At 42.3% G+C, this 27,599-nt stretch overlaps 1 protein-coding gene across 2 annotated transcripts in view; it reads right to left on the minus strand.

Annotated features, from left to right (window-relative positions):
- CRTC1 (CREB regulated transcription coactivator 1) overlaps nucleotides 1-27,599 on the minus strand; it is a 177,317-nt gene that overhangs the window by 39,254 nt on the left and 110,464 nt on the right. For both annotated transcript variants that reach the window (XM_040417617.1, XM_040417616.1), the window contains 4 exons: nucleotides 27,457-27,542; nucleotides 18,308-18,351; nucleotides 4,322-4,542; nucleotides 618-763 (listed from right to left, as the gene is read on the minus strand). In XM_040417617.1, coding sequence (XP_040273551.1) covers nucleotides 618-763; nucleotides 4,322-4,542; nucleotides 18,308-18,351; nucleotides 27,457-27,542 — 497 coding nt within the window. The remainder of the gene's footprint in view (nucleotides 1-617; nucleotides 764-4,321; nucleotides 4,543-18,307; nucleotides 18,352-27,456; nucleotides 27,543-27,599) is intronic.

Raw genomic sequence — 27,599 nt, forward strand, 5'->3', positions numbered from 1 at the left:
AAACAACGGAGAATGTGGGCAGACAAATGGAGAGTAGGCTGTCTGCACATATAGGGACTCATTGTTGTGTGATCCTTTGTATGCTGTGACCAACGTTGATTGAGCCACACAAATTTTTACAGGCATATCTCTGGTCTCCTCTTTTACAGCAGGGCTGCAGTATAAGGCCGGGTTCACATCTGGGTTGTGAACTCCGACACTGTAATACAGTCACTGTATCCACCGTACATTCCAGCTTTCAGCTGGACAAAAAAGGCTACACGCAACATTTTTTGTCCGGCCAAAGGTCGGCATATATGCCAGAAAGTGGCCAGATTAGTGCCGGAGTCCATTACAGTGAATGGGGTCTGGCGGAGCATGGTGGTTTCCGGCTATGCCGGATACAGTGAACTCCAGCAGTCTGTTCCATCACCAGAACAGACTGCTGGAGTTCACAGTGCAGATGTGAACCCAGCCTCATACAGCTGTTTCCATGTTCCTGATCACACAGAAACCGTACTCATGTCATGCTAAGTATGACATAACATGTCAACTGCAAAGTAGCCATGTCCTGTTTACTAATGCAAGTGATCTGATCCTAAGTCTTACCCTTCAAGCCGTATACAGAACAATCATACCTGAGTTATAGGTGAAAGAGGAGATATAGTTGGAGACATCTGTTGGGACGGTTGCCTTCTCGAATCTGAATTTAACGACAAAGGGCTTACAGAGGCTTGTCGATGCTGTGTAGGACATGTGACCGTCCCTTGTGTTGTAGTCATTCCTAAAATGTAAATTAATGGCAATGTATGAATGACTGAACACTGAAAGTTGGTCCATTACATTTCTAATTTCTATCTAATGCAAAAAAAAAAATCCTTCAAGGGGCTAACCCATGACTAATATGAAAAAATTTAAATTAGACATCATATAGTACATGACAATCTCTTTCTATCAAAGCTAGAATCAGCCCTGTACCTCACGTGGATCCAGAGATCTCCCCATTCATTGCTCTGCTAGATTTATTCTGCTACAGCTTTCTCCCCATCACAGCTTAGGGGGTGTCCTTTTCTGCTACAGCTCTCTTCCTGAAACTGTCACAGCTTTTAACATTAGATACAGCTGGTGGCAGTATGGAACGGAGCTTGTGCATCCACCTCAGCAATGTTAATGAGGTGGAGAGTAAAAAGCTGGTGGTGCTATACAGATACATGTCAGGCTAGTTTCACACTAGCTGCAGGGGAGTGCTGTTCCGGCGGGTGAACAGCCTGTCGGATCCATCCTGCCGCTAGTTCACATGTGCCCCCGGACCGCCGCTCTGACCCCATTGACTATAATGGGGGCGAGGTGGAAGTCCGGCGGCAGCACGGCAGTGCTCCCGTTTGTCGGGAGTGAAGGGCTCCTTCCCGGCAATCGCCTGCTCGTCATCAAAGGAGACCGCTGCTATTACATGCAGCAATCTTCTCCACTGTAACGGGGAGGAGCGATCGCTAATGCCATCGCTCGTCCCCATACTGAATCATTGTTTGCCAGCAGAAGATTGTGATTAGACACAGCGACCTGCCACCAGCAAACAATGATTTTTAAATCAGTTGAAAGATTGGGATTACCCGATGAAACAAGTGTTTCCTTGTTCATGTGGTAATCGTTGGCAGTATTACACTGCCAGATCATCACTAACGAGCATGACTACAAACGCTTGATGATCTGGCAGAATATCTGCCTGTCTAATACAGCATTTAAATGTGGACTTACCAGACGAATATAATGAATGGGTGGTGTTGACTAATAAAAATAACCACCCTTTTAGGCACGTGGATTTGAAATCTGTTCTTAACATGTAAACCACGTCTATTTTTCCCCGAACTTGACCAAATCCACAAAATAAGTGTCTAGACTAGTCCAATAAAGATTCCATAATAAGCCCAAGTGTATCTAAATTCATTAATTTCACAGCATTTATTTTATTTTATTTTTTTAAGTGGCTAGACCGGCATGGCATGGTTCCCGAGTCCTTAAGGACCCATGACGTACCGGTACGTCATGTATAGTTCCGATCACCGCCGCCAGGCACCTCGGCTAAGTGCGTGGGGGGGTCCCGTGATTTCAAAATTTCAAGATTTGCTTCTAAACTTCTAAGCCTTATAACATCCCCAAAAAATAAAATATAATTCCCAAAATGATCCAAACATGAAGTAGACATATGGGGAATGTAAAGTAATAACTATTTTTGGACGTATTACTATGTATTATAGAAGTAGAGAAATTGAAACTTGGAAATTTGCAATTTTTTTAAAAAAAATTGGTCAATTTGGTATTTTTTTTACTTCATTTTACCAGTGCCATGAAGTACAATATGTGACGAAAAAAAACTATCTCCGAATGGCCTGGATAAGTCAAAGCGTTTTAAAGTTATCAGCGCTTAAAGGGACACTGGTCAGATTTGCAAAAAATGGCCAAGTCCAGAAGGTGAAATAGGGCCGAGTCCTTAAGGGGTTAAAGGGGTTTTCCGGGCTTTTAATATTGATGACCTATCCTTCACTGTTTACCTTCTCGCCGTCGCCTCTGATGCGGTGAGCAGGTGTAATTACACCTAACCGTCCCATTAATTTCAATGGGACGGATTGTTCCCATACACTTGTATAGGAGCGATCCGTCCCATTGAAATGAATGGGACGGCTTGGGTGTATTTACACCTGCTCACCGCGGCAGAGGCGACAGCGAGAAGGTAAACAGTGAAGAGGAGGCAGCGCTGGCACAGCGCGCGCCTCCTCTTTAAACAGTGTCGAACCCCCGCCGATCTGATATTGATGACTTATCCTGAGGATAGGTCATCAATATTAAAAGCCCGGAGAACCCCTTTAAGTATAGAAGTGTCTTTGCTGGTTTAGTAGCGTGTTCATCAAACTAAATATATGGATAACAAATACAGTAAATAATATTATACTGCACTTAAACAGCCTCTGCCACCACGATCAACCCTATTAGTTGATCCAGGCATATACAGTGCAACCAAAAACAAAATAAAACCATGTCTCCACTAGGATTTAGCGAATCAACAGTTTTTTCAAATACAGCTCCAAGGAGCCAAACTTCGCCTCGCCCTAAAGCCTCATTCACATGTCAGTGTTCCACGATGTGTGCTGTACGCGTTCTCCACGGACAGCACACATCACCATCAGTGTTTTAGCACGACCTGTGGATTCGTGTTTTTAGCACGGAGGCAGTCTCCATTTTGTCCGTGTTCACTGATCCATCACGCCCATTATAGTCTATGGGTCCGTAAAAACCATGGATGCCATCCGTGTTGCATTCGTGTTTCACGGATTATTAATAAGAGATTCTTTGAAACTTATTTTTCAGCTGTTCAGTGTCAGTGAAACACGGATGCAACACGAACAGCAAAAAATGGACACACATACCCAACACGGATCCTTCACGGACAGCTTCACGGATGCATCACTGACCACCTGCTCATGGATTTGAGCACGGACGTGTGAATGAGGCTTAAGTCAAGCGAGACTTCGGTGAATTACAACTGTGTTCCTATCTATATATTTAAAAAACAATTTAAAATAGGAATCCAAAGTCGGCTTTGGTAGTGGCTGTTACCCCGGTATCAAAGCCTACTTTGCATTCCTATTTTAAATTGTTTTTATAGATGCAGATATAAATAAAAGTTGTAATTCACAGAAGTCTCATGCAACTTTGGCAGACATGAACTTTGGCTCCATGGAGCCAATACATTTTATTGCTGTACGGAAACATTAAAATCAAAGTATTTGAGCGAATCGACTTCAATCTATGATCCGCAGGTCGATTCGCTCAAGCCTAGGTTCTACAACTATTCCCCCTAGAGAAAAAAAAAGAAATATATTATTTTACTCAGCATGACCACCCCTACTGCTGGATTTCCCCCCCTCCCTTGGTTTCCATGTGTAACATGCTGGCTAGAACGGAATCTGAGCTCCTAAATTACTTCTGTGGCTACTTCTATACTACTACCGGGCAATAATACCGACAGAACACCATTAAAGAGTTTGGCCCACAAACAACATTTATCACATATCCACAAGAGAAGTGATTAATATGTGATCACTCGTGTTCCTATCACTAGGATATCCAACGATCACAAAAACAGGGGTTCCAGACTCCCCTGTGTTAATGGAGCAGTAGTGTCTATAGGACTGGCAAGTTCAGCACTTAGCGATCAGACATTAATCACCTATCCTGTGGCTAGGTGATGAATGATGTTCAGGGCCAACCCCTTTAAAAGCTCTTTATATAAGGTATGCTTGATAAAAAGAACATAAAATAATAATACACTTAAGGCTCTGCTTACCTTGGCTGGCAGTGCCGATACCCAGGTGAGTTAGATTTGTGGCAAGATTGCCAGTGCTGTTGGAATTTGTCAGAGTCGGGAATGTAGACTCCTCGGGATCTAACGGGATTGGTAATGGAGAAGGGAAATGGATGTTTGTCAGGTCTGGCAGTGAACCTCCAGTGTTATGTGCAGCGGGGATGAGGCTGGAAGTGTTCTCCTGCTCATTTGAAGGGTAAATGCTTCAATAATAAAGAAACAAAATATATTAGAGAATTCATAGAACAGATCACTACACCACAGATAGAAAAAGGTTCATGCAAGGCTGGAAGTGTTCTCCTGCTCATTTGAAGGGTAAATGCTTCAATAATAAAGAAACAAAATATATTAGAGAATTCATAGAACAGATCACTACACAACAGATAGAAAAAGGTTCATGCAAGGCTTATAAAAACCCAATGTTTAAAAAGGAAAACTAATTTTTTAGTAAGAAAAACAAACAAAAAATTGCAGCGTTTTGGTGTCAGTATGATGAAACTGAGCCAAATGGCACACAATGTAAGTCAATGGGGACGGATCCGCTTTCACCGACACAATCTGGCACAATAGAAAACTGATTCGTCCTCCATTGACTTTCAATGGTGTTCAAGACGGATCCGTCTTGGCTATGTTACAGATAATACAGACGGATCCGTCTTGGCTATGTTACAGATAATACAGACGGATCCGTCTTGGCTATGTTACAGATAATACAAACGGATCCGTCTTGGCTATGTTACAGATAATACAGACGGATCCGTCTTGGCTATGTTACAGATAATACAGACGGATCCGTCTTGGCTATGTTACAGATAATACAGACGGATCCGTCTTGGCTATGTTACAGATAATACAGACGGATCCGTCTTGGCTATGTTACAGATAATACAGACGGATCCGTCTTGGCTATGTTACAGATAATACAAACGGATCCGTCTTGGCTATGTTACAGATAATACAAACGGATCCGTCTTGGCTATGTTACAGATAATACAGACGGATCCGTCTTGGCTATGTTACAGATAATACAGACGGATCCGTCTTGGCTATGTTACAGATAATACAGACGGATCCGTCTTGGCTATGTTACAGATAATACAGACGGATCCGTCTTGGCTATGTTACAGATAATACAGACGGATCCGTCTTGGCTATGTTACAGATAATACAGACGGATCCGTCTTGGCTATGTTACAGATAATACAAACGGATCCGTCTTGGCTATGTTACAGATAATACAGACGGATCCGTCTTGGCTATGTTACAGATAATACAAACGGATCCGTCTTGGCTATGTTACAGATCATACAAATGGATCCATTCTGAACGGATGCAGACGGTTGTATTAAATCTGAACGGATCCGCACAAAACGTGAGCGTAGCCCGAGATGTATTCTTTAAAGCCACTATTTTAGGGTACCTCAGATGTATTTATAAAAAAAAAAATTGTGGGTAGCTGTGTAAAAAAAAATAAAAAATATTCAATTCTGCCATTGCTTTTAGGGGTTTTGTTTTAAGATGTTCATTGCAAAATGATGTTACTTTATTTTGTGGGTCAGTAATAGAAATAATTTTACTGCTGTCCTAACTCAATACAAGCTTGGGCACAAAATAATGTTAGAACTAAACTTGAAACACCTTCCCACTTATATAAAAATATAACTTTTAATATTCTCTTTAAAAATAAGCGCAGATCAAGCCCAGACCCCGTGGGTCATTAACCCCTTAAGGACACAGCCTTTTTACACCTTAGGACCAGGCCATTTTTTGAAAATCTGACCAGAGTCCCTTTAAGTGCTGATAACTTTAAAACGCTTTGACTTATCCAGGCCGTTCTGAGATTGTTTTTTCGTCACATATTGTACTTCATGACACTGGTAAAATGGAGTCAAAAAAATAATTTTTTTTGCACCAAAAAATACCTAATTTAACAAAAAAATTTGAAAAATTTGCAAATTTCAAAGTTTCAGTTTCTCTACTTCTGTAATACATAGTAATACCCCCAAAAATTGTGATGACTTTACATTCCCCATATGTCTACTTCATGTTTGAATTGTTTTGGGAATGATATTTTATTTTTTGGGGATGTTATAAGGCTTAGAACTTTAGAAGCAAATCTTGAAATTTTTCAGAAATTTACAAAAAACTAAATTTTTAGGGACCAGTTCAGGTCTCAAGTCACTTTGCGAGGCTTACATTATAGAAACCACCCAAAAATGACCCCATCTAAGAAACTACACCCCTCAAGGTATTCAAAACTGATTTTGCATACGTTGTTAACCCTTTAGGTGTTGCACAAGAGTTATTGGCAAATGGGGAGGAAATTTGAGAATTTCATTTTTTTGTCTAATTTTTCATTTTAACCCATTTTTTCCACTAACAAACCAAGGGTTAACAGCCAAACAAGACTGTATCTTTATTGCCCTGACTCTGCCGTTTACGGCCACATATTGGGTGTTTCTGTAAACTACTGTACGGCCACACAGCGGGGCGTAGAGGGAAAGGTGCGCCGTATGGTTTTTGGAAGGCTGATTTTTATGGACCGGTTTATTTACACCATGTCCCATTTGAAGCCCCCTGATGCACCCCTAGAGGAGAAACTCCCTAAAAGTGACCCCATCTAAGAAACTACACCCCTCAAGGTATTCAAAACTGATTTTACATACGTCGTTAACCCTTTAGGTGTTGCACAAGAGTTATTGGCAAATGGCGATGAAATTTGAGAATTTCATTTTTTTGCCTAATTTTCCATTTTAACCCATTTTTTCCACTAACAAAGCAAGGGTTAACAGCCAAACAAGACTGTATCTTTATTGCCCTGACTCTGCTGTTTACAGAAACACCCAATATGTGGCCGTAAACTACTGTACGGGCACACAGCGGGGCGTAGAGTGAAAGGTGCGCCGTTTGGTTTTTGGAGGGCTGATTTTGCTGGACTGTTTTTTTGACACCATGTCCCATTTGAAGCCCCCCTGATGCACCCCTAGATTATAAACTCCATAAAAGTGACCCCATCTAAGAAACTACACCCCTCAAGGTATTCAAAACTGATTTTACAAACTTTGTTAACCCTTTAGGTGTTGCACAAGATTTAATGGAAAATAGAGATACAATTTCAAAATTTCACTTTTTTGGCAGATTTTCCATTTTAATATTTTTTTTCCAGTTACAAAGCAAGGGTTAACAGCCAAACAAAACTCATTATTTATGGCCCTAATTCTGTAGTTTACAGAAACACCCCATATGTGGTCGTAAACCGCTGTACGGGCACACGGCAGGGCGCAGAAGGAAAGGAATGCCATACGGTTTTTGGAAGGCAGGTTTTGCTGGACTGTTTTTTTTTACACCATGTCCCATTTGAAGCCCCCCTGATGCACCCCTAGAGTAGAAACTCCAAAAAAGTGACCCCATTTTAGAAACTACAGGATAGGGTGGCAGTTTTGTTGGTACTAGTTTAGAGTACATATGATTTTTGGTTGCTCTATATTACACTTTTTGTGCGGCAAGGTAACAAGAAATAGCTTTTTTGGCACCGTTTTTTTTTTTTGTTATTTACAACATTCATCTGACAGGTTAGATCATGGGGTAATTTTATAGAGCAGGTTGTCACGGACGCGGTGATACCTAATATGTATACAATTTTTTTTATTTATGTAAGTTTTACACAATGATTTCATTTTTAAAACCAAAAAAATGTTTTAGTGTCTCCATAGTCTAAGAGCCATAGTTTTTTCAGTTTTTTGGCGATTATCTTAAGTAGGGTTTCATTTTTTGCGGGATGAGATGACGGTTTGATTGGCATCTATTTTGGGGTGCATATGACTTTTTGATTGCTTGCTATTACACTTTTTGTGACGTAAGATGACAAAAAATGGCTTTTTTTACACCGTTTTTATTTTTATTTTTTTTACGGTGGTCATCTGAGGGGTTAGATCATGTGATATTTTTATAGAGCCGGGCGATACGGACGCGGCGATACCTAATATGTATACTTTTTTTTTTATTTATGTAAGTTTTATACAATGATTTCATTTTTGAAACAAAAAATGATGTTTTAGTGTCTCCATAGTCTAAGAGCCATAGTTTTTTCAGTTTTTGGGCGATTATCTTGGGTAGGGTATGATTTTTGCGGGATGAGATGACGGTTTGATTGTTACAATTTTGGCGTACATGCGACTTTTTTGATAACTTTTATTACCTTTTTTGGGAAGTAAGGTGGGCAAAATTTCAATTTCATCATAGTTTTTTATTTTTTATTTTTATGGTGTTCACCGTTCGGGTAAAGTAACATGACCGTTTTATAGATCAGGTCGTTACGGACGCGGCGATACCAAACATGTGTAGGGAATTTTATTTTTTTCATTTTTTATCAGTGATAAATGTGTTTTTTGATTTTTACTTTTTTTTCACTTTTATTCACTTTTTTTGGACCCAGACCCACTTGGTTCTTGAAGATCCAGTGGGTCTGATGTCTGTATAATACAGTACAGAACAATATATATTGTACTGCACTGTATTTTACTTACACTGAACAGATCTATGCCTTTCAGCACAGATCTGTTCAGCACCATGGACAGCAGGACGCCTGAGAGGCGTCCTGTTGCCATGGGAACCTTCCCCGTCTGCTCAGAACTTCGCAGACGGGGGAGGGGATCTCTCGGGGGGCTGTCTGGGGGCTCTCTCCCTCTCCATCGGGGGGCTGCAAAGGCACAGCAGCCCCCCGATGGGAGAGGGAGGGAGCTCCCTACGCTGTTAACCTTTTCCATACAGCGGTCCGTACGGACCGCTGTATGGAAAGGGTTAAACGGCTGACATCGCATCTCAGATGTCAGCCGTTTATACCAGGGTGCCAGCAATGTGCTGGCACCCTGGTATACCCACTGAACACCAATGAATTTTCAAGGGGAGGCGGGCGGGGGATCGCGTACCCGCCTGCCGCACCGCCCGCCTCCCGCACCGCCCGCAACCCTCCCCCTGCACCTCCCGCCACCATAAAAATCATTCGGGGGTGCAGGGGGGGGTGAATAAAACTTTTTTTTAGGCATATAAAGGGACCGCGGGGACCAGAAACTGCAGAAATCGCAGGTCTGAATTGACCTGCGGTTTGCCGCGATCGCCGACATGGGGGGGGTCACGGGACCCCCCCCGCACATTTAGCCTAGGTGCCTGCTCAATGATTTGAGCAGGCACCGGGTTCCGATCACTGCCGGCCGGGCGGCAGTGATCGGAACAACACATGACGTACCGGTACGTCATGTGTCCTTAAGTACCAGGACATCATGACGTACCGGTACGTCATGTGTCCTGAAGAGGTTAATACAGATACATATGGTACACTGAGATTACTCACGGTTTGTTGACATCTCAAGATATTGCTGCAGCTATACAGCCCTTGAAGATTGCAGATAAGAGTCTCTGTAAGTAGATACTTCAGAATGCAGATAGGGGGCCAGGAAGAGAAAGGATATCAATACCTATGTTCTCCCTATATGTCCCTCCCTAAACCTCAGCCCAGGGACACCCCTTAATGGTAGGAGCTCCCCGTCCTCGTACCTAGCCTATAAATCCCTATTTTGCCCTATATCTCAAATAGGGTGTAGGAGTGGAAGAGACTTAAGTATATATTCTAGTATACAATCCCCTGACGAACCGGTCTCTACATTTGTGACTGGGGAAACGCAGCGTCAGGATCTTTTTGTTTTATACCTACCAATGTCATTTGGTTTAGCCTTCTAGTGGTACACTTTCTCAAAATACTCAGCGGGTCACATTAGCCTTTTCCACTCTACACCCTATTTGAGATATAGGGCAAAATAGGGATTTATAGGCTAGGTACAAGGACAGGGAACCCCTACCATTAAGGGGTGTCCCTGGGCTGAGGTTTAGGCAGGGACATATAGGGAGAACATAGGTATTGATATCCTTTCTCTTCCTGGCCCCCTATCTGCATTCTGAAGTATCTACTTACAGAGACTCTTATCTGCAATCTTCAAGGGCTGTATAGCTGCAGCAATATCTTGAGATGTCAACAAACCGTGAGTAATCTCAGTAAAACCATTGAGTATATTGTTCTGAGATAACATGTGTACCATATGTATCTGTATTAATGATCCACAGGGTCTGGGCTTGATCTGAGCTTATTTTTAAAGAGAATAATAAAAGTTATATTTTATGGGAAGGTGTTTCAAGTTTAGTTCTAGTATATACTCCCCCTATATGGTAAACCACCGCCGAGGCGGTTTGTTTTTGTTCACAAAATAATGTTGCAGTGTGACCTTGTAAATGAACAGGTTACATCATTTAAACCGTTTGATAATTATTTCAATAAAGTAACAAGCAGCCAGATAATAGAAAGTAAATTGGTTATTTTTACTATCCGATTGTTTATCCGCAACTCTGGCCTTGGTTACTTGGGAAAATTATTTTTTAAATAATACATTTATCTGAAAAACAGCCTGCTGGGTCTCCCTTGCTGGAAATTGCACGATCACTATAAATGGTGACTGGCGGAGATCTGCTGCGCAGAAGTGGTTTTAGTCTGTCCGATTGACGGCATATTTACCAAGTGGCGGATAGATCTCCACCGTTATAGTTAATGGACAAGAAGGAAATCTTGCAGTTTCCAGCAATGCTGAATTCTGCCGGATCTAAATAACGCTAGCGTGAAACTAGCCTTAATAATGACATGCGCTCCTTTATTCTATATCCACTTCATTGTTGAAGCATTTTTATAGTGGAGAGCCATTTTTTTTTTGTATATTCTGGTTTAGTGGCTATACGGCAGCACGGTGACTCAGTGGTTGGCACTGGTGCCTTGCAGTGCTAGGGTACTATGTTCAACTGACCATGGACAACATCTGCATGTAGTTTTTACGTTCTCCCCATGTTTGCGTGGGTTTCCTCCCACACTCCAAAGACATACTGATAGGGACCTTAGATTGTGAGCCCCATTGGGGACAGTTGAATGCGAATGTCTGTAAAGCGCTGCGGAATATAGTAGCGCTATATAAGTGCATAAAATAAATAATTAAAATAACTATTTCATCCAGATGAGTAATGCATTTTTCAGAACAATTAATACTTCTAGTCTTTACCGAATATATCGCGTGCTTCCACAGAAATGTGATGTTGGTATGCCAACATGTGTTCCACAGTTTTTTCTTAACACTCTTCAAGATGTTAGCACTCAGAATTTATTACAAAAAAAATGTGTTTCAACTTCAGCAAGTGCTTCAGCATTCAGAAACACCCACACAATCCCACGTTTTTTCAACCTTCAAAGTTTATTAACTGATATGAAAGAATAGAAAATCTCTTGCAATCTTGTCCCTTAACCATCAAAAACCGACAACATATCCTTTTATGCTGCAACTCGTGGGTTGTAACACTGCTAGAAAGCGGCTTTTAAAAGCCAAGTGATGAAAGGCATATTAACTCGTGTGAATGGGGCAGAGGAGGGGGGTGTTCAAAGCTTTTTGTGACCAGTGCAAAAATTCTACTTTTGCAAAGTCATATGCTAAGCTGCTCAATTTATTCTTCTGATTTTATTGCACAGATAATGATAATGTAACAAATATTAGTGTGACCGTCTGTAATGTGAATGTCATGTTTGATGGTATATTTGCTAGAGAATTGCATTTTTATTTTTATATTTTGGAAAGGGGGGGTCATTAACGTAGCTCATTTTTTTACTACTACATTAACATCTTTTTTTTTCTTCTTCTGACTACAGGTAATACTAAGGTGACAGTAAACATTAAAAGCATAGGGGCAGCCTTTAGTATCACGGTTTACATTCTTAACAGAGGCATAAAAGTTTTGAATATTCTGTTTCAAAACATACCACATATATTCCCGACTGACTATTAGGTTACAATATAACCTGTCATGTTTAAAGAGGTTGTCCTGCCATTTATATGAATGACCTGTCGTCAAGATAGGGCATTGAATATCTGATTGGCAGGGGTCCGACACTTGGCACCCACGCCAATCAGCTGCTTGAAGATGATGCAGCAATCCATGCAAGGGCTGAACTACCCGTCATCTCTGAAGTTTCGGCTGTACAGTGTAATGACTAGTACTTGCTCCATTTACTTGAGCTACAGGCTGGCGCAGACTTCAGCTATATCTTACACCAGTTTCTTTGGAAAAGTGCCAAGAAACATAGAAACCTAGACTGTGTCGGCAGATAAGAACCATTTGGCCCATCTAGTCTGCCCAATATACTGAATACTATGGATAGCCCCTGGCCCTATCTTATATGAAGGATAGCCTTATGCCTATCCCATGCATGCTTAAACTCCTTCACTGTATTTGCAGCTACCACTTCTGCAGGAAGGCTATTCCATGCATCCACTACTCTCTCAGTAAAGTAATACTTCCTGATATTACTTTTAAACCTTTGCCCCTCTAATTTAAAACTATGTCCTCTTGTAGCAGTTTTTCTTCTTTTAAATATTCTCTCCTCTTTAACCTTATTGATTCCCTTTATGTATTTAAAAGTTTCTATCATATCCCCTCTGCCTCGTCTTTCTTCCAAGCTATACATGTTAAGGTCCTTTAATCTTTCCTGGTAAGTTTTATCCTGCAATCCATGTACCAGTTTAGTAGCTCTTCTCTGAACTCTCTCCAAAGTATCAATATCCTTCTGGAGATATGGTCTCCAGTACTGCGCACAATACTCCAGATGAGGTCTCACTAGTGCTCTGTAGAGCGGCATGAGCACCTCCCTCTTTCTACTGTTAATGCCTCTCCCTATACACCCAAGCATTCTGCTAGCATTTCCCGCTGCTCTATGACATTGTCTGCCTACCTTTAAGTCTTCTGAAATAATGACTCCTAAATCCCTTTCCTCAGATACTGAGGTTAGGACTGTATCACTGATTTTATATTCTGCTCTTGGGTTTTTACGCCCCAGGTGCATTATCTTGCACTTATCAACATTAAATTTTAGTTGCCAGATTTTTGACCATTCCTCTAGTTTTCCTAAATCCTTTTCCATTTGGTGTATTCCTCCAAAAACATCAACCCTGATACAAATCTTTGTGTCATCAGCAAAAAGACACACCTTACCATCGAGGCCTTCTGCAATTTCGCTGATAAAGATATTAAACAATATGGGTCCCAGAACAGATCCCTGAGGTACCCCACTGGTAACAAGACCTTGGTCTGAATATACTCCATTGACTACAACCCTCTGTTGTCTGTCCCTCAGCCACTGCCTAATCCATTCAACAATATGGGAGTCCACGCACAAAGACTGCAATTTATTGATAAGCCTTCTATGTGGGACAGTATCAAAAGCCTTACTAAAGTCCAGATAAGCGATGTCTACTGCACCTCGCCATCAATTATTTTAGTCACACAATCAAAAAAATCTATAAGATTAGTTTGACATGATCTCCCTGAAGTAAACCCATGCTGTTTTTCATCTTTCAATCCATGGGATTTTAGATGTTCCACAATCCTCTCCTTAAGTATGGTTTCCATTAATTTCCCCACTATTGACGTCAGGCTTACTGGCCTATAGTTGCCCGATTCCTCCCTACTACCTTTCTTGTGAATGGGCACAACATTTGCCAATTTCCAATTTTCTGGGACGACTCCTCAGGGCTCCAGATGGCGACCAAAATGGTCGCCAATGCGACTTAGAATTGCAAAATGGCGACAAGATTTTGTAGTCTTGTCGCCATTTGCGCCTAGAGCCTCCGCTGCTCTGCCGCTTTAAGAACGGGATTTCATCCAGCAGGCAGGCGGCAATCCAATAACAGAGCTCCGCACAGTATAGAGCTCTGTTATTAGAGAGGAGGCTGCTGATTGGTCAGTATCAGTGTGCTGCTGTACCATTGGATGCTCCTCTCACACCCCCATTCTCCCGCGCTGAACACAGCAGCAGCTTCAGAGTCATGAAGACAGGGAGCCGCTCCATAGAAGAGGTTAGCTTGAGAAGCGGATACTTAATCCACAGACTGTCACAGTCACCCCTGCGCTGCCGCTGATAAAGGCTAATCCTTATCGTCTTTACAACCCTGATAACACTCAGGGGGCCGCTGCTGGTGCTCCGTGTGAGCTCCCTGCCTGGGCTCACAAACATTCTTAATAAGGGAATAAAAGGGTTAATAGGAGCCGCTGGTCAAGACACTAAAAAGCCAGTGAACCATATCTCTTTCAATAGTCCTTGCTTAGTAGGAGGAGAGGTTATCTCCTGGAGGTTATCTCCTCCTCCTAAGACTTTTGAAAGAGATATGGTTCACTGGCTTTTTAGTGTCTTGACCAGCGGCTCCTATTAACCCTTTACATACTTAACATTAGCAAGTGGTGAGATGACTGATGATCACCTCACCACTTGCTAATGGCTGCTGCTGCCCAGTATTCCCCCCCGCCTACCTACCTAACTTTCTCTGCACATCTCCTATTTTATGCTAAAGTGGGGGGGAACCTTTTCTGGTGTGAGCCTGATAAGTGCGATTGTGACCAGTTCCATCAGTTGGCACACGTGCAGCGGTATGAGGGAGCACTCTGCCATTTGTACAGCCTACGATGCGGAGATGCCACCACGCTGGGGAGGCTCAGGTGTGGCTGGCAGTGAAGGTGTTAAGGCTGCCGGTCGTTAAAGTAACGTTAGGCTGATATAAGGGGCAGCCGCACAGCCCACCTGCTCCTTGCAGGACTCTGATCATGCACCCTGCCTGGATAACTACCGGATATGGGCTCAGCTGTAGGCCTTGCTCAGCCAGCTGGGGCCGGAGCTGGGACTGAGCCGCTCTTACACCAAAGTAGTAGGGGTTCAGGTGAACCCCAGAGTGGACGCATCTGTTCAGTGTTCACTGGGGCCCCGTACGCTGAAGAGCCGCAAGGGATGGGCCCTACTGTGCCATGCCACACCTGGGCAGCATGCCGGACTGCGTAACGTCACCCCAGTCCGCTTTCCCCGCACTGTAGCCAGACAAGTCTTTTATTTTTTATTATAATTAGGCTACTTTCACACTAGCGTTCGGGGCTCCGCTTGTGAGTTCTGTTTGAAGGGGCTCACAAGCGGCCCCGAACGGATCCGTCCAGCCCTAATGCATTCTGAATGGATGCGGATCCGCTCAGAATGCATCAGTCTGGCTCCGTTTGTCCTCCGCTCCGCTCAGCAGGCGGACACCTGAACGCAGCTTGCAGCGTTCAGGTGTCCGCCTGGCCGTGCGGAGGCAAACGGATCCGTCCAGACTTACAATGTAAGTTAATGGGGACGGATCCGTTTGAAGTTGACACATTATGGCTCAATTTTCAAATGGATCCGTCTCCCATTGACTTTCAATGTAAAGTCAAAACGGATCCGTTTGCATTATCATGAACAAAAAAAATAATTTTTTTTTTTTTTTTTTTTTTGTTCATTGTAATGCAAACGGATCCGTTCTGAACGGATCTAAGCGTTTGCATTATAGGTGCGGATCCGTCTGGGCACATACCAGACGGATCCGACCTAAAACGCAGGTGTGAAAGTAGCCTTATATGTATTTTACATTTGGCGACTAAAAAATTCATTTGGCTCCTAAATTTTTCAGATTAGGAGCCATTGGCTCCTTGAGATTTTTTTTGGTCTGGAGCCCTGCTCCTGTTGCCAGTAATTGGTTAAATAAATCTGTTAATGGTTTTGCTAGTTCGCCGCTGAGCTCTTTTAATAGCTTTGGGTGTATCCCATCAGGCCCCTGTGACTTATTTGTATTAATTTTAGACAGCTGACTTAGAACCTCTTCCTCTGTAAAGACACATGCATCAAAAGATTCATTAGTCTTCTTTCCTAACTGAGGTCCTTTTCCTTCATTTTCCTTTGTAAAAACTGAACAGAAGTATTCATTGAGGCAGTCAGCTAGTTATCTTCTTCCATATACATTCCTTTTGTTTTTAATTTGGTAATTCCTTGTTTTAGTTTCCTTTTTTCATTTACGTATCTGAAGAATGCCTTATCGCCTTTTTTCACTGAGCTAATTTCTCTTCTGCCTGTGCTTTAGAAGCTCTTATAACTTGTTTGGCCTCTCTCTGCCTAATCTTATAAATTTGCCTGTCATCCTCATTTTTTGTTTTTTTTATAATTACTAAATTATATTTTTTGTTTTTAATGATTTTGGCCACTTCTGCTGAGTACCACAGTGGTCTCTTTTTTTTTTTGCTTTTACTGACAAGCCTAATGCAATTTTCTGTTGCCTTCAATAGTGCCACTTTTAAGTAGTCCCATTTCTCCTGGACTCCATTGAAACTGTTCCAATCTGATAGGGACTCGTATACCACTTATCTAATTTTAGATAAGTCCGTTTTTCTAAAATCTAAAACTTTTGTTTTTGTGTGGTGTGACTCAGTCACTGTACTTATAGTAAACCACATTGACTGGTGATCACTAGATCCCAAGCTTTCCCCTACAGTAATATCAGATCTAAAATGGTCTCTAGGTAATTGGATTCCAGCTCACCTGCCTTTTCTTGCAAGGTGCACGGATATAAAGGATGAAGCCTTGTTATAATAGGTTGAAAGGAAGGAAATCCGGCAATCAAAATTGATGAAGTCGTAGGTTCCTTAAGGCTACTTTCACACTTGCGTTCAGAGAGGATCCGTCTGGTGTCTGCACAGACGGATCCTCTCCTATAATGCAGACGTTTGGATCCGTTCAGAACGGATCCGTCTGCATTATAGTTTAGAAAAAATTGTGTGAAAGTAGTTCAGACAGATCCGTCCAGACTTTACATTGAAAGTCAATGGGGACGGATCCGTTTGAAAATTGAGCCATATGGTGTCATCTTCAAACGGATCCGTCCCCATTGACTTACATTGTAAGTCTGGACGGATCCGTTTGCCTCCGCACGGCCAGGCGGACACACGAACGCTGCAAGCAGCGTTCGGGTGTCCGCTTGCTGAGCGGAGGCTGAACGCTGCCAGACTGATGCATTCTGAGCGGATCCGCATCCACTCAGAATGCATTAGGGCAGTACGGATGCGTTCGGGGCCACTTGTGAGCCCCTTCAAATGGAGCTCACAAGCGGAGCCCCGAACGCTAGTGTGAAAGTAGCCTTATTTGGTCATGCGATGTATCAGGTACAGAGGTACAGAATAATTAATAACCAGTGATGCCCTTGTCAGTCTATGCGTTTCAAATGACAACGTTCTTATTCATGAATAATCTGTACCTGATACATCGCATGACCAAATAAAGGAACCTAAGACTTCATCAATTTTGAGTGCCGGATTTCCTTCCTTTCAACCTAAATCTAAAATGGCCTTCTTCCAGGTTGGCTCCTCAACTACTTGCTGTAGAGATAATCCCAGTAGGGAATTTAGAATATCTGTACTCCTGGCAGAACTAGCTATTTTGGTTTTCCAGTTTACATCTGGAAGATTGAAGTCTCCCATAATGATAACTTCCACCTTCAATGTCATTTTAGCTATTTCCTCAACTAGTAGATCATCTAATTCTTTGACTTGGCTAGGTGGTCTATATAATCACACCTACACGAGTTACCTTATGATTATCAAGCTGCAAGGTAACCCAAACTGACTCTAAATTGGTCTCGCTAACTTGTATCAAATTAGATTTCATGCTATCTTTCACATACAGGGCCACCCCTCCCCCCTTCTTTGTCTTTCCTGTATAGAGAGAACCCTGGTATTGTTATATCCCAGTCATTACTCCCATTGAACCACGTCTCAGTAACAGCCAGAAGCTTAAAACGTTACAAATATTTGCGCAAATATGGCGAGCATCATAATTTGCTACTTTTTTTTACTCCACAATAGTGGCATAAAAGCTTTACTAAATGAAACCCAATGTGCACCATTTGACAACACTTACGTAAACTAAACCAATGCAGACTTTAAATATTACCCTATTGATAAATTTTTTAATATTTATATTAAATGAGCAGAACTTTATATGAAACCAAGACGGGGGGGGGGGGGGGGGGGGGGGGGGGAATGCATAATATTATCACTTACTTTATTCCAGGAACTTCACATGATTTAGGTCTCGAGGATCCACTCTAAGTAAAAACAGCAAAACTAAAGATTACTTAAAGAACTTTACTTTTGGGTGAAGGGGTTTTGCTACAACGAAAATGTATTGCCTATCTAGGGGAGAATCAGAGTGCCTTAACAACTGGCAGATTTTGTTGCAAAAAAATTTCTGTAACTGAAAATTAGTTCCATTCACCTGAATGGGGCTTGCCGCCAAAACAACCCAATTCAATGAACGGAACTGATTTTTTCAGTCGCAGAAAATTTCTGGTAACAAAATCTGCCATGTTTGAAGACACCTTTTAAGGGCTGTTTTACACGAGCGTGAGAGAGAGAGATGATACGGTCTGGACTGCCTATTTCTGCACATATTTCCCTCCCTCTGCACTCTTCACTGTCTCTTAAATGACAATCTGTACATGGAAGAAATTAGCTTACTGTTCAAGTTTATTGAAATTTTGGGAAGGGGGAAGGAGGTGGAGAGGGCAGAGAGATGAATGCAACTACTATTGAGTGATCTCACCCCAGAGATGGATTATCAGGTAATATATTATCCAACTCTGGGGTGAAATAAATCACTCACTCAGTGCTGCAACAGAGTCTCTATCTGCCCTCTGTCTACTGTAAGGTATTCTCTGTCGTGTATGGTCTTCCATGTACGGATTTGATCAGCAAATGCAGGGGCAGGGAAAAAAGTGCAGAAACAGGCTCCCATTAACATACATAAGCATTTATAGTCACGGAGAGGTTTCAAAGCATGCTCTCTGCAGCAGGTCTATGCTCAATTAAGTTACCTTCTGCTAGGACTTCTATATGCCCTAACAGCAGATTAATAGGCTCCACACTTTATTAGTGGTTACATTATATTTAAAATAAAGGAACGACAATGGCATAAGGGTGCTACTATGCTTAAAACATTTATCAATGATGAATGTGGCATATACAGTGCGTGTAGATAATGTGCTGATGTCCACATAGTTTCCCCAACGAGCCTAGCAGACAGATGCAGACCTGCCACTGCGCACTACAGCATCATAAAAAAATAAAAAGAGCACACAGTATCCGTGATTACATGTTATTTTTCTGCATGGTCCACTCCTCATGCTAAATACACTGTATAACAGAACTTCTGCTATGGGGACTGGATTTCCACTTTAAATGGAGACCAAGATAAGACACAAAAAGACCAGTCAACAAAAGCAGGATGGCTTCTAGGAGGTAATGGCCGTTCTTGCTTCCCTATGTTGCACAAAGCAAAAACAAACTGAAAAATAACTTGCTTTTGGATTTTTAAAAAATTTCCAAAATCATTATCTGCGCTCGTTTCCTAATTTATATGGTTTTATCTCTTCCAGCAATAACCCAGACAGGTCACAGAGATAACACATTTCAAACTCCTGTATATGCTTAAAATAACACCTGGTAAGACTATGGCACCAGTAACTGGGGTGCACACTTGGGGTCCCCTTCTAGGAGTCAGAATGGAGAGTTGCTCTATGAGAGCTTCATTTCCCTACAATCACTAAATGATTATATTACTTTCAGCTTTAAACCCCTGAGGATGCCTATAAAACATAACACATATTTGTGTTATGTTTTATGTATACCAATATTTTTTTTAAAAGGAGTCACGATTTAAACTGATTAAAAAGCTGTGTGGGACCCAAGTACATGACTCTAATGTTACCTTTGTTTAGTTTGTGAGAGTCCTTGTGCCAAAAATCAAGTTTTAACCCGTAGGATACCACGCCATACATGTACGGCGCTGGAAAGTGGGTCAGAAATCCCAGTGTGGCAGGCAGCCATCTTTCCTACGGGCACAGGGAGGTTTTACCGCCCCCCTGCAGCCCCGATCGCTGCCATTGGCCGGTTTCTGCAGACCGGCCAATCGCAGTTCCGGGTGGATTTTAAACCATTCATGGGAGCAGAACAAGTCAGCACCAGTGTCCCCCGAGGTCAGGCAGGGGACACCAGTGTTTAGAGTCTCCTGCCAGCGCTGCGATTGTCTGAAACAAGGCTCCAGCCAATGGCAGCGCTATAGCAGCACAGAAAAGGGCTGAATCTGTCTGCCATTCTAGCTGGTGACAAAGTGCAGAGAGGTCCCGTCCTTTTCTGTGCTGCTGTTGGCTTGCTGGGACTTGTGGTACACCACCACTACGATTTAACATTTTCCTGGAGAAAAAATAAAAACTTTTTTTTTTTTGCAGAAAAGGCTTTTTGTAATTTTTTTTTTTACACTTTTTTTCTCCTAAATTTGATTTCAAATTTGTTACAAGCGCCTTCACGTGTGAAAACACAACATACACACCCCTCACATTAAATAAAGGTTTACACATTTCACCCCAATAAAAAAAAATAATAATGACTCGTCCATCCGAACGAGTATACTCATCTGAAGAGTAATATGCCATGCTTGCCTCCGATACGGAGTCTGCCAGTGAGGGAGAAGAGGATGCCAATTTCCTCTACTTCTCTACCCCCTCATCATCATCATCCGCTGATGAGGGACCCTCTAGAAGGCGCCCCAGGGTAGAAGCGGACGCAGCCCCCCAGAGTGAGCACACATGGACCCCACCCCCTGAGAATTATCAGCCCTGAGTTGGTGGGCAACTCAGGAATTCAGATAGATTGTACAGGTTTCACAGAATTTTTTATATTTTTTTTTAAATCTTTTTCTCTGAAGATTTTATAAATTTGATGGTAACCCATACAAATTTATATGCCCAGCAAATTATTTCTCAGAACCCCACAACGCCATACACTAGACCCCAAGGTTGGACCCCAGTAAATGCAGCAGAGATGATGGACCTTTTGGGGGCTCTTGCTGCATATGTGCGTTGTTAAAAGGGATTCTGTCACCTCATTTTAGCTTATAGAGCTGCGGACATGCACGGCTAGATCGCCGCTAGCATGTCCGCAATATACCTGTCCCATAGGGCTGTGTGCTTTTATTGTGTTTAACAAATGATTTTATAGATATGTAAATGAGCCTGGGCACCTTACCAGGCTCATTTACATATCTATAAAATTATTTGTTAAACACCATAAAAGCACACAGCCCTATAGGACAGGTATATTGCGGACGTGCATGTCCAGAGCTCTATAGGCTAAAACGAGGTGACAGATTTCCTTTAAATAAAACAAAGATTAATCAGTATTGGAGTACGGATGTCTTGTACCTCAGTCCAATTTACAGTAATACCATGGTCTGTAATCGATTTCAATCAATACTTACATTTTTGCATTAGAACGATAATGCACAGTCCCCACCCCAGAATGACCCCCGCATTTGACTGTCTGTTCAAAATTAGACTCGTCCTTTACCACTTCAACGCAAAGTTTTCAGACGTGTACACCCCAGAACAAAATGTCTGCATAGACTAATCCCTATTACTTTTCAAAGGGAGGGTAAGATTCTGCCAGTACCTTCCCAGCAAGCGGGCAAGGTATGGCATAAAACTGTATAAAATCTGTGATTAGCTCTGGGTACACTCACAAGTTCTGGGTTTATGAAGGGAGGGACACCCGAATTGAACCCCCCCCCGTCCTAGGAGTTAGTGGGAATATAGTGTGAGACTTACTGCACGATAAGGGTTACCATCTATACGTGGATAATTACTACACGAGTCTATCACTGTTCCAGTCCCTAAGTTCCAGAGGTACTGTGGCGTGCGGCACAGTACGCAAAAATCAGAGAGGGCTCCCTAGATCCCTGGTAGGGCAATCACTAAGAAAAGGAGATAGCCGTGCTCTCCCCAATGCGAACAAGTTGGTGGTTAAGTACAAGGACAAGAGGGATGTCCTTTTGCTGACTACCATTCACTGCAACACCAGCTCCCCTGCCCCTGTACATGGTACAACTACCACTGTCCCCAAATCAGACTGCATTCTGCACTACAACAGGCACATTGGAGGGGTTGATCTTTCAGATCAAGTTCTGAAGTCCTACAGTGCCACACGAAAAACAAAAGTGTGGTTCAAAAAGCTGGCCGTGCACATTGTACAGATGGCGCTGTACAATGCGTACGTGCTATTTAGATCTAGAGGCCAGACAAGAACATTCATACAATTTCAAGAGGTGGTGATAAAGGCTCTAATTCTTCCAAATCAAGCAATGGAAGGCCCCAGTACTTCTGCAAGTTACAGGGCCAGAGTTGTACCAGGGCAACATTTCCCTGGTGAAGTCCCCCAAAAAGCGAGGAAGGGAAGGACCCCAAAAAGATGCAGGGTGTGTTTCAAAAGGGGGATAAGGAAACACGGTTTTTCCATTGCGAAACCTGCCCTAAAACACCTGGCCTGTGTATCAAAGATGGTTTCAGAATCTACCACTCATCCATGGAGCATTAATTTAATTTCATCCATGATGTACCCTGTAGTTTTACCACCTTATATTGCTGATTTAGTCCGCATAGCTTACAGATCCTCTTTTCACCAACCACTACATATTCATTTCTGTGAAACACCTGTTAGGTCAAAAGTGCCCTTTCCACCCCTCAAAATCTTCGTACGGGGATGCTCTTTCCAAAATGGGGTCACTTCTTGGGGTTTTTAATTTCTGGGGACCTCAGGAATTTTTTTTTTACATGCGACATGGCACCTAAAATCCAGTCTGTTTATTCAAGCCTGCAAAAAACATTTTGCACTTTGCCTCTAGAGCCCTGCTGTGCGCCAATACAGCAGGCTACAAGCACATGTGGGGTGTTGCCGTATTTAGGGGGAAATGAGTAACAAAATGTGGGGTGAATTTTGTCCTGTTACCCCTTGTAAAAGTGAAGAATGTGGCTGTAAAGCAACTTTTTCTGGGAAATTTTTTTTTAATTTTTCATTTTCACAGCCAAGTGTTTCCTAATTCTGTGAAACGCCTGATGGGTCAAAGTGCTCACTACATACCTTGAAAAACTCCTTGAGGGGTCTAGTTTCCGGAATGGGGTTACTTTTTGGGGGTTTCCACTGTAGGGCCACCTCAGGGTGTCTTCATATGCTACATAGCTCCCAAAAGCCAATCTTGCTAAATCTGTCCTCCAAAAGCCCTATGGCGCTCCTTCCCTTTTGAACCCTGCCATGTGCTCAAACGACCATTTTTAAGCACTTTTTTAAAGGGGGGGGGGGGGGGGGGAGTGTTTGTAAACTGAAAAATCATGGTAATAAATAATGAGGTTTTGAATGGTTGCTACAGTGGCGCTCAGTGGATGCTGTATGTATGAGCAGCGGCATCGCGGCAGAACCACAGAAATCTGCCGCACAGAGGAGGCAATATGAATAATTATGATACTGCGCTTGGGACGTATTGTGTTATTTTAAAATATACAGGTATTGCAGATATATAATGGCTGGCACACTAAAGTATATCAATATATAGGTACTAATTGATTTTAAACAATATACCTGGACTGAAAACCTCTGTCTGTGTGCTCCTATCGGCGTTCCCGTATTTGATGTAGAAAGGGTTTTTCTTCTTTCACTGTTGTTGCTGTGCTTGATCTTTCTTTATATTCCGGATCAGGAAAGAATCCAGGTACGGTATGGTTTGGCGTGCTGCCTCGTGCCCCGGCCGGTGGCACGCTGCTGCCGCAAATGGAGATGTATGCAAGGAGTGGTGAGCGCTCGCTTGGAGCTTGTGAGTGACGTCACTAACCGCGGTCATCAATGACCGCCGGTGCCAAGTGTCTCTTTCTCCGACGCGTTTCGAACAGACGCTGTTCTTCCTCAGGGAGTGTTACCTGGCTGCTCACGCTCCTTCCTTCCTCTGGATAGGTGTATATAAGGAAGGAGAGTGAGCAGCCAGGTAACACTCCCTGAGGAAGAACAGCGTCTGTTCGAAACGCGTTGGAGAAAGACACTTGGCACCGGCGGTCATTGATGACAGCGGTTAGTGACGTCACTCACAAGCTCCAAGCGAGCGCTCACCACTCCTTGCATACATCTCCATTTGCGGCAGCAGCGTGCCACCGGCCGGGGCACGAGGCAGCACGCCAAACCATACCGTACCTGGATTCTTTCCTGATCCGGAATATAAAGAAAGATCAAGCACAGCAACAACAGTGAAAGAAGAAAAAACCTTTCTACATCAAATACGGGAACGCCGATAGGAGCACACAGACAGAAGTTTTCAGTCCAGGTATATTGTTTAAAATCAATTAGTACCTATATATTGATATACTTTAGTGTGCCAGCCATTATATATCTGCAATACCTGTATATTTTAAAATAACACAATACGTCCCAAGCGCAGTATCATAATTATTCAAATAATGAGGTTTAATTTTCTTTTAACCCTTGCTATGTTACAGCAAAAATGGAAAATCTGAAAAAAAATTGACATTTTGAAATTTTACCTCAATTTCCCGTTAATTCTTGTGGAACACCTCAAGGGTTAACAAAGTTTGTAACATCAGTTTAGAATAATTTGAGGGGTGTAGTTTCTAAAACAAGGTCATTTATGGGTGGTTTCCATTACATAAGCCCCTGAAAAATCCCTTTATATCTGAATTGGCGCTTAAGCATTAGCAGCCGATTTGTGTAGGTGGACTTCAAAATGAGGGAGTGGTGGCAGTTTAGAAATAATGTCCTGATTTTTTCAGCTCACACTCTAGCTTTTGTCACTCTGCTAGCTGCTCACACACCTGGGTTCCTATGGCAACTCACTCTACAGCAAGGGCAGAGAAAAGCAGTTAAAAACAAACTGCTCCAACTTGCTCACTTCTCTGGCGGTAGCCATCTTCAAACTGTTGTAGTTTAAAAATGATAAATCCTACAGTGAAGAGCTTTATATTGTGAGAATCACAAACTGCCACCACTCCCTCATTTTCAAGCCGACCTAAACAAGTCGGCTGCTAATGTTTTTATAAATGTATGTTTTAATGTAACTGTGAAGCACTTTGGGCAACAACATTGCAATTAAATGTTTTATATAAATAAATAAAAGTTGAAATGCATTTCTCACTATATCAAGCTTGCCATGTGCGCTTTTTAAATTTGATCAATTGGTTAGTGTAATGCTTACTATCTTTACTCACTCCAAACAGTTACTCTGCCCAGACCAACCTTTCCACAGTTAGGGTCCATTCACACGTCCGTAAGTGTTCTGTGAATCCGCAAATTGCGGATCCGCAAAACACGGACACTGGCAATGTGCATTCCGCAATTTGCGGACCGCACATCGCCAGCACTATAATAGAAAATGCCTAATCTTGTCCGCAATTGCGGACAAGAATAGGACATTCTATTTTTTTGCGGAAAAGGAAGCATGGATGCGGAAGTGCGAATCCGCAAATGCGGACAGCACATTCCGGCCCCATTGAAAATGAATGGGTCTGCACCCATTCCGCAAAATTGCGGAACGGATGCGGACCCATTTTGGGGATGTGTGAATGGACCCTTACTCCAGCCACTCCAACCACACAACAGTTACTCAAGCCACTCCACCCAGTTACTCCGCCCACTCCAGTTGTAGACTACTGGTGGAGGCAAGAACACTTCACACAATTTCCCCAGAAATTGTAGCTTTTCTAGTTTCATATTAAAAACTTCTGCTGTTTCTGACCTCAGTAGGCATGATGGTGGTCTTATCATTGACTGACGGCTATCTATGTAAACAATTATACAGGGAACGCTATCAGTCACTGCTAAGATGGTTCTCTTGGGCAACTGAGCTCAGGAACAGCAGAGTTTTTAACATAGAAAGTATAGGTTTTACTGAACCCTTTTAGTCTGCTCAGCATTTTCTGCGGATAAGACACCATGTTCAATGTGGTAGGTTCACTTTAATGGGGTATTCCAGCATTTAATACTGATAGCTAATCTTTAGGGTAGGACATAAATAACTGATCAGCGGTAGTCAGACATCCCACAACAGCTGTTCCCGAGTAGCTCCATCCAATATGTAATGGTTACTGCAGTGTTGATCCCAGGCCTGCAGCAACTATCTCCATCCATTACACAATGGAAGGAGCTGATGTAGTTCCAGGGCTACTAGGGAACAGCCAAGTAGCAGGGGTGCTGGGTGTCGGACCCATATGGATCAACTTCTTATGACCTATCCTTAGGATAGGTAATCAATATTGACACCCTGGACTAACCCTTTAAGGACAGTACTGGCACAGCTAAATAAATTAGATATGTCCGGCTAAATGAAGAAGGCCATGTAAAAAAAAAAAAAAAAGCTGATAAATCCAGGGAGGTAATGTTTCCTGAATAGCACTATATAAACTATAATAAAGATGAATTATAGAAAGATTCTCCACTTATTGACAAAATAGTCAATGTTAATCGGAGGTCCATTTTGACATCTTCGAGTACCAGCACAAGAACACAGTGCAGAAAATCAGCACCAAAAATAAAATAAATAAATAAAAAACACATTACTCCACACTATTTATCCCTGTTTTGGTGCATTTTTTGTTTGGTTTTTAGTGTGGATTGTACGTTCATGTTAATAACCCTATTGAAGTCCACGCGGGCAAGTCAATTTCCACATGGAAGAAATGCAAAGTGTACACAAGATTTGTCTAATCTCATTCACTTTGCTGGTACTCTATTACCTGGCATTTTTTGGCAAGAAAATTCATGCGTAATTGACATCAGGTGCAGTTACCCATAAAGAGGACCTGTCTTCAGGATCAACCCTATTACACCAGGCATACTGCCTGGTAGGGCACATACCTTTCCTAAGAAAGCAGAGGTTAATTCCATAAACAAATTAGGGTTTACCTTGGTGCACACTCCCTCCACTACTTCCCTACTGCACTTGTCAAGCCCCCATCCCCTTGACTGACAGGGCCAAGTATCATCATTATCTTTTTGCCTCACCATACATACTATAATGAGCGATAGTTACAGAATCTATGGCGCATGCACTGGAATTGCAGGACTAGGCAGAAGGACAATGATGATGCTTGGCTCTGTCAATCAATTAGAGGGGATGTTGCAAAGGCAAGAAAGCTGAGGTGCACTGAAGAGCTAATTTGCATATGGAATAAAACTTTATTTCTAAAAGGGCACAACAGATTTTGGCCATACAGGTATATTTTAATCAGTCTGAAACAATATCCGAAAGTATGCAAAAGGCTAATGGGGCTGATCCTGCTGACATGCAATCTTAAAAAATAAACAAACAAACAAATAAATACTACCTTTTTTGTGTCCCATCCTTGTTTGTTAAGAGGTTTATCAGTTTCTGAAGAATTATCTTCCATTCCTGGCACAGTCAGAAGCAACACTGCATAAACATATTTAAAGGAAAAGAATCAGACACAAGCAAGCAAATCATTTTTGT

The sequence above is a fragment of the Bufo bufo genome, chromosome 2, assembly GCF_905171765.1.
Source record: "Bufo bufo chromosome 2, aBufBuf1.1, whole genome shotgun sequence".
Lineage (NCBI taxonomy): Eukaryota > Metazoa > Chordata > Amphibia > Anura > Bufonidae > Bufo > Bufo bufo.